The 8,554-nt window shown below is 46.9% G+C and overlaps 1 protein-coding gene across 1 annotated transcript in view; it reads right to left on the minus strand.

Moving 5' to 3' along the window:
- Positions 1-3,815: 3,815 nt before the first annotated feature.
- The window catches only part of LOC107110429 (trophoblast glycoprotein-like), a 4,995-nt gene continuing 256 nt past the window's right edge, over positions 3,816-8,554 (minus strand). Inside the window, exons 2-3 of the mRNA XM_015411212.1 lie at positions 6,944-7,254; positions 3,816-4,653 (exon numbers count right to left, since the gene is read on the minus strand). Coding sequence (XP_015266698.1) covers positions 3,816-4,653; positions 6,944-7,221 — 1,116 coding nt within the window. The 5' untranslated portion in view covers positions 7,222-7,254. The remainder of the gene's footprint in view (positions 4,654-6,943; positions 7,255-8,554) is intronic.

The following is an 8,554-nucleotide window of genomic DNA, read 5'->3' on the forward strand; positions in this document are numbered from 1 at the left end:
GCATGTCAAAGGCTTGCATTGGACCAGGCAGTAATAGCAAGCCAGATCTGTCGCTTCTTCTTGCAGCTCCACCAACTGGAAGGAAGCAGTCTAGTGGTATCCTTACCCTATGGTGGTGCCCTGCACAGCCACTTGGGTCACATGGCCTAACAGTCCCTGCTCCTCCATTATCCCAATCTCACCTCATTCAAAGGGATTGAGCACATATAAACTAGTCAATTCATCAGAGTCCAGCATCTTCAAAGGAAATGGAATCAAAACCAGCTATAAAAACCCTCCAAAGAAACACACACACACAGTCTGCTGTGAGGACTGGTGTTCCCCAGCCATTCTGATAATCTGTCTCAAGAAAAATAACACATCAATATATTCATATTGCATGCAAATCTGCTAACATCATACATCAACTACAAGACAAGCCAGCAGCTAGATCAGTCTGAGTTTAATGCAGAATGTAGCTATGTTGAAGAATTATCTAAAGCCAGTTTTTTTTAAATTGTGAGGAAGGGAGTTCTACCCTAGTAAGACATATATACAAATATATTCTAAATTTTAATTTAGGAGTCTGCAAAGTGGCTTGTAAAGAGCTTTATTATGTCTTTTAGGGCAAACTGAATTAATCTGTGAGTCTTATTTCCATTGTTGCATATTTATGATGTGAGATATATGTGTAATGTTCATATCTTCATTGTTTCTACAGATTTATCAGTTCCCTTGATAAAGCTATCACTGCAAGATGGTAGGAACACCAATCCTTGCAGCAGTCGTTTATTGTATGCAACAGGAGTTTGCTATATGTAATGGAGATATTCCCACCTAGTAAGACAGGTATGTTTTTTTTTCAGAATTTAAAAATAGCTTTCAAGATCTTGGTGATCCATAATACAGATGGGAATGAAAAAAATGGTCTCTATAGTTAACAGACTGAGGAAGTGAAAGATCTGTCTTTCCACAAACATGTAATCTTGATCGATGGACACCATAACATTTCTCCAAGGAAGCTTTTGGCTTCAGTCCCTTAATTGATTTGCTCAATAGTATTCAGCTGAGCATTTTGGAAAAAGGTTTTAAAATTCCTATTTTAACTTCCTAAATATCTTTTGCACATCTTAACTACATACATTTATACACAGAGATATTTATGCCCAAATCCTTTTGGTATGAGAAGGCAGTCTTGACTGTCCATATGGCAGCCTTTGATCTACAAAATTTCACAGGCTCTCTTCAAGACAAACTGCCGAAACCCAACAGGCGATGATCTGGGTTACAGTACTGCAAATGTTTCCCACACCCCTTCTCTCTTTTGAGAAAGCTGTCTTTGTGCCAGCCTTCCATCAATAAAGCCTGGGATTAATGGAACCCCAACAATTATTTACAGCAGGCTGGAACCGGGCTGGATTAGTATTTCATGTTAGAGCACCAATGCTGCTCTAAGTCGTTAATTTAAGAGACTGTTCTACCAGTAAGGTCTGCAAATAAAATTACATGGCTGGCTCTCTCATAATTTGAGAGCCCCACCCTGTCCCAAATATTTTGGGGCCTCCATCCCAGACTGGAAGCTTGCCCTGGCAGGCACTATTCATAAGGAAATTTTGCTCAAGAAGTGGTACTCGCCAAATGTCCAGATCATCACCTCTCAGTGACAAATAACAGGGCACCTCAGATACCAACTTTTTGGGGCCTTGGAGCTCCCCTAGTGCCCCCCTCCTCCCATATCTAAAGGATGGAAGATCCAGTCCCCAAGCTGAAGATGACTATGGCCTGGTCTAGGCCATAGGGCTGATCATTGATTTCTACAAGATTGCTGCAGTCCACAAAACTGGTAACCCTAATGTGCATATTTATCCACTAATTATGCATCCTCTTCTGCCCAAATCTTCCTCAGAGAACTGAGCTCAGGAACAGCCAGTTTCTGAAGCCATGTGTTCAGAATACTGATTGGCTGGCCACCGTGACAGTCACGAAGCCACTCCTCTCCTCCCCTGTCCACAGCTGTGGTTAAGGCAAATAAAACAGACTGGCTTTTATGATGATAAAAAGTTTGATATGAACATGCTTGCTCAATGCCTGATGTTTTTTCTTAAAGCCCTGGAGCATAAGAGAAGGGGTGAAACAGAGAAATGAAAAGCAGCACAGGATGCACCCCAGCAAGAAAAAAAATATATAAACGTCTGCCCAACATGCTTGTTCTCTGTGTTCAGGGAGGTTTGGCATGGTGCAGCATTTCAAGAAGGGGTTCCCACTCTCCAATTCTGAAGTGACACATTCATAGAACAAAGAGATCCTGAATAGCTAGATCAGGTCTGATTCTGAAGGAGGTCTAAACGAACCTGGAAAGAAAGGCCTGCAGACTAGGTCAAGCATGAGGAAGTGAGACAAAAACTGGCTCTTTAAACAGAGCCTTTACAATTAGTGCTACCCTTTCTGGCCTTCCTGGGCGAAGGTGGGGGGCAACAATAGGGAATTCCTTGGCCTCTGAGACCACTTTCCTGGAGCATCTCATTAGCAAATGTATAAAACAGGATGTTGGACTAGAAGTACCACTGGTCTAATCCAGCATGGTTGCTGTTATGTTTATTTTATTTTTACATTTACTTTACTTATACCCAGCCTTTCTCCCCAATGGGAATGCAAACAGCTTTCAATGTTCTACTCTCCTCTTCTCCATTTTATCATCAGAAAAACTCCATGAGATAGATTAGGCTGAGAGTGTGCAAGTGGCCCAAGACCACCCAAGCGATCTTCCACGTGAGGATTCAATCCTAGGTCTCTTAGATCCTAGTTCAGCGGTGGCGAACCTATGGCACGGGTGCCAGAGGTGGCACTCAGAGCCCTCTCTGTGGGCACGCATGCCATCGCCCCAGCCAGGCCCAGACCATCATTAAAGTGTCAAATTTTCTGCCAAATAATTTTAAGTAAATGAAAGCATTTGGGATTGCTTTCCTTACTTTGTTCGGATCATCTTAAGTTAATGTATGAGTTGTTTTTTTTTCTAAAGTAAAACCTCAGTATTCAGGTTAAATTGCCGTGTTGGCACTTTGCAATAAATAAGTGGGTTTTGGGTCGCAGTTTGGGCACTCGGTCTCTAAAAGGTTCGCCATCACTGTCCTAGTTCAACACTCTAACCACTATACCACACTGATGTCTGTTCTGGTTGCTTTGGCTATGACAGACTTCCATGACTATCACCAATACGGCATAAGCTCCAGAGTTTTCCAAGAACCAGCAAGATAGATCATTGGTCCACAGAAACAAGGAGGGGAAAACCCTCTCCCTGACCTTGAAGGTCAGGTGGGAAAAATCCCTGACACCTGGTCTCCAACGAGCCTAAAAAATTGGTGATGGCACTTGAGAATTGTGACAGATTATTTCACCCCCATGCACAGGGGGAATCTAAAAGGCTGAAGTCTGCAGAACACTTATGTATGAGGACTATACATTGAGACTGGAAAAGGGCTGTGGCTCAGGGGTAAAGCTTCTGCTCTGTGTGCAGAAGGTCCCAGGTTCAGTCCTCGGCATCTCCAGTTAAAGCATCTCAGGACCAGATGGGCAAAGAAAAGTCTTTCCTAACCAGATTCTGGAAAGTTAATGCCAGTCACAGTAAACAACATTGAGCTAGATGTTGGTCTAACTATGAGTAAACTGGCTTCATACATTCATCTGAGGTTCCTCAACTCTGTATCAAGAACCTTATCTGCAGACATTTTGCTGTGAAAAAGGCAGTCTTTGTTGTAAGGACAGATGGACTTTGTCAGATTCCCTGACAGGAACAAGACCCCCCCCCTCCAAAAGCAAAACAGTCACCAAGAGAAGTGTTATATGTCCAACGCCAACACTTGTGCAATACGGCGATCAGAATCCATCTCATAACGATAATGATACTCTTCCAGAAAGTTCTGGCAAGTATCCCACATGCTGTTCACCCACATCTTGATACCTTTACGGTTTAGATAAAGCACAAAGAGGAAAATGACACCAATTACTCCAAGGGCCACACCCAAGGCGGCATATGAAGTCTGAAAAGCATTTTCTTCAGCTTGGCTGGAGTGGCACTCCAACTCTGACCCTGCTTGGTCCACCAAGGAGGTGTTCTGCAGTTCCTGAGGGAAGACACAAGCCAGTTTGTCCACATCAGCCACCTGCCAGCTTTGGTTCAGCCAGCTCACCAGATCCTCAATGTCACAATTGCACACAAAAGGATTGTCCTTGAGGAAGATACGGAGGTGTGGCTGCCTCCCAAACACAGACAGAGCTTCTCTTCCCAGAGTCCTGAAGGCATTCAAGGTCAGATCAAGGAACTTGAGGTTAAGGCCAGAAAAAGTGGAATTCTTAATGTCCACCAGAGAGTTGTTCCGCAGGTCCAGGTGCTTGAGCTTGTGAAGGCCAGAGAAAATGCCTGGTGGCAAGTATACAATCTCATTGCTGGTCAACTCTAGCCTGGAGAGATTCCGGAAGCCTCCTCGGGCAAGGGCTGTCTCCAAGGAGTGGATAGCAGACGAGTTGTACAGTGAATGGCTAAGATTTAGCTCCTGGATAGAGTTAGTCATGGCACTGAAAGCTTCAGGGTGAATGGTAAACAGGGGGTTGTTACTCAAATCCAGATAATGTAGGCTCTGTAGGTTGGAGAATGCCTGGGACTCCACCGTGCTGATCCTGGAAAAAGAAAACAGACTAGTCTTCAGTAATTTAGAATACTCCCCATGCAAAAATTAATCCTGTGGAAGTCCCTTTGGGTATTGGAGAACAATCCACAGCAGCACTCAAGGAACACAGAGCTACAACTCTGAGCTCTGCTTCCCTCGTTGCAGACTTTTTAGACATCTTTCATGTAGCCACATTTATAATACTACGTATTGTCAGAGGTCATTTCGGGGGGGATCGCGGGGGATCGCAGTTCCCCCGGGTGAGGTACGGGGGGTGGGGCACATGACGAAGCCCCGCCCCCCGCTTCCGGCCCTCATTCATCCAGGAGGAGGCAGAAGAAGAAGGAGGGTAAGTTGCTTCCTCCGTGCCTCTCCCCACCTCTGCCTGCCTGGGCCAGGAAGGGCCTTCGCGGGGCTTCCTTGCACTCCCGCCGGCCTTGCAGGTCCACCGCCGGGCCCCTCATGGGTCGGCAGAGGCGGCTGGGACCGTTGGGGGCGGGGTGTGTGGCCTTATGACACACTTCCGGTGATGTCAGGGGGTGTGGCCTTATGACACACTTCCGGTGATGTCAGGGGGTGTGGCATATGCTAATGAGTTATGCTAATGAGTTCCCCTAGCTCTTTTTCTACGAAAGGACCCCTGCGTATTGTTCTGGTAACTGTGGGGTGTGTGTGTGCAATAGAGGATTACAGAATTATGCTTGGTGGGGAGAATGCAGGTGGAGAGAACTTTCTCTCTTTCCCATGTGAACTTGAGGACACCCAAGAAGCTGACAGGCAGTAGATTCAGAACAGATGAAAGGATGCACGTCACACAACACAGAATTACCTTATGGAACTCACTGCCCAAAGGGATTAGGCAGACTCACGGAAGATAGATCCACACCTAAACTGCCTTGGTCCTAGCATCCATGGACCTTGCCAACTTCCCAGAAACCTCTTACAGTACTTTAAAAAGCTGTTGCTTGGCTTTGCTGCTTCTCTGGAATATCAGCAAGTCAGGAGCTAAAAAAATCTTCCCAAAGGTAGCGGAGGTATGAGAAAGTTTACATACAAGTCAACATGATCGTAACTGGATGCAAATTTTAATTTCCTCCTCATTCCTAGCACAGGGTAAGGGGTAGAGTGTCCCAACTAGGATCTGGGAGACCCAGGTTTGAATCCTCATTCTGACGTGGAAACTCACCAGTTGACCTTGGGCCAGTCACTCTGTCTCCCTCAGCCTGGCCCATCTCAAAGGGTGCTGGTTGTGAGGATAAATGGAGGAGGGAAGAATGATGTCATCAGCCACTTCCCCCCACATACACACACAACAAGGAGAAAACTAATTTTCTCTTCTGTGCCCTGCCTTGCCTTTTTGAATTTACAGGCATGTCAGCAAGGCTTCCATTTCGTGATTACTGTGAGCCACTTCGGAGTAATCTCTCTCAAAGCATAAGTATTGACACAACACAGGAAAAACGCAGGCCATGCATCAGGAAAGCAGTCATCTTTTCCCAAAGACACTTCTGCATGCACCACCGGAAGTCATCCAAACAGATCTGAACCTACACTGGTCCTGCTGCAGCTGCCCCAGGCAATGCAGTGGGAAGTCAAAAGATCACTGGAGGTCAACGCCTCTAGCCAGAAGGTCTCAGAAAAGGGACTGATTGATTTATTTAGCTCATTAAATTTATTAATCACCTAATCCCCATGATTGTGGGGCTCTAGGCGAAGTACAAATTCTAAAAACAAAAACATAAAACCATATCCAGCATATTATACAATAATTAAAAGCAAGTGGATAATTTTTTTTTGCAGTTCCCTCCCATGTCAGTGCTTCGTAAGCATGGGAGGGAGTAAACTCTACAATGGAAATCCAGGTAGGGATGTGCAGTAGACCTTGTCCCACAGGCAGGAATTTGAGAGTCCAGAGCCTTTGTTGTCAGCACAGGCAAGCTTATTACCATGGCAATGCCTGCGCTTCCACATGAAAGGCAAGAGAGCACAAGATTGTGCAGCACTTGAATAGATGAATGTCACATGTTCCAGGAAGCTTCCATAGCAAAGTGGGGGTCAGAATCTGGGTCTCCCAGATCCAGCACTGTAACCACTACACTAGTTGGAACTCTCAAAAGCAGACGGCCTTCACTGTAACATTTCTGGCTATGGGTTTGTAGGGAGGGAATTTTTAATAGGATGCAATCGACATTTTGTTTCAGTTAATCCCTTTGCATTTCCCAGCTGCCTCTTTGAGATGGAAATAATTTGTAAATATACACCCACCCACCCCCAGTCCCCTTGTTTTCAGAAAGCGTTACCTGTTGTTTGCCAGTGAGAGGGTAACCAGACTGGGCAGCCCTTGGAAGTCCTGGCTACCAATGCGCGTGATCTGGTTCTTGATTATAAAGAGGTTGCGGGTATATCGTGGAATACCAGCTGGGACGACGGTCAGCTCCTTCTGAACACACTTCACGGTACGAGTTGGTTCTGAGCACTCACAGCGGAATGGGCACAAATCGCAGGGTAGAGGGGCAAGAAGTAGGAAGAGGAGCCCCCAGGAGCCCAAAACAGCACCAGTGGGGTCCTGGGGGGTCATTTCCAAGACACCTCCACTTGCAAAGGATCCTTGCTGGGGGGGAAAAAAAGATTCATCAGAATCTACAATACCACTCCATTAAGAAGAATATATCAGGATAACTTTGTCCCATGATAGACAGACCAAACAAAACTACATCAGAAGATGATAAACTGGGGGACATCAAAGAACCAGGTAGGAGCAGAGGGGAATAAAAGAAATCTCCCTTCCAGGGTTCTACAAGTTCTCTAGGGCTTGGACAGGCCACCCCCCCCCCCCTGCTCTTTTCCTTCTCCACTCCCTCAGCATGGTCTTTGCTATTTTTCTGATGGGCATGCCACATAGTACACTATTAGACAGTACCATTATCATACCAGCCAGGCACTTTGGTTCAAGCACTGGACAGCATTACTGATTCCTCTCCTTTTCTCCCTGCCCTGCTTCCAGGAGCACAATGCAGCAGCATATGTGGTTGTCCCCTCTTCCATTGTAGCCACACAACAATCCTGTGATGTTTCCCCCACTGGTGGACCTCCTGATGGCACCTGGTGTTTTTGGCCACTGTGTGACAGAGTGTTGGACTAGATGGGCCTTTGGCCTGATCCAACATTGGCGTCTCTTATGTTCCCAGTGCCCTTCATGGCAGGTGCCACATCCAGTAATCTAACCAGGGCACCAGAGAGGCTGTACTACCCTAAGATTGCCACCGGGAAGCTACAACTAATAGTGCTGCCACCACACGGAGTTACACCTTTCTAAACCTATGGAAGTCAGTTGCCTTAGGAGACTGATCAAGATGGGTAGCCTCGGTTAATCTGTCTCTTGCTCTTTTCTTCTGCTTGGAAGACCGCAAAATTCTGCTTAGGATGGCCGGGCCGCTCTTCCCAAGCCACGTAACCCCATCCCCGGCCGAGGGAAGGGTTGAACTGGGGGGAGGGGGGGCAAGCCGGGCGCTACCTCTTTCGCAGCTCCATCCCTTCTCGGCTGCAGCTAGGAACTGCAAAAGCCCAGGCCAGGGAGAGAGAGCGGGGTCCTTTCGCCACCTTGGTCGTCACCCCCAGAGGTGCTGCTGGGGAGAGGAACGCCAATTGGGGAGGAGCGTCCCTCCGCGGGAGACGGGGCTCCCCGCACGCAAGGCGCAACCCTTGAATCCCCGTCGCCGACCTTGCCCACCTGCTCCCCAGGCCAACATCATCCACGCGGCTGACTCCCCCTTCATTTTATTGGTGGAAAGAGCACGGCGCATTACCGGAATCCAGGGAGAATGGAAATGCAACCCGCCCTTCCAACACACATACACAGAGTCCCAGGGAGAGCCCGATCGAAATAGGCAACCACAGAAATGCAAAGCAAG

The sequence above is a fragment of the Gekko japonicus genome, unplaced genomic scaffold, assembly GCF_001447785.1.
Source record: "Gekko japonicus isolate JY-2015 unplaced genomic scaffold, Gekko_japonicus_V1.1 scaffold1145, whole genome shotgun sequence".
Taxonomy (NCBI): Eukaryota; Metazoa; Chordata; class Lepidosauria; order Squamata; family Gekkonidae; genus Gekko; species Gekko japonicus.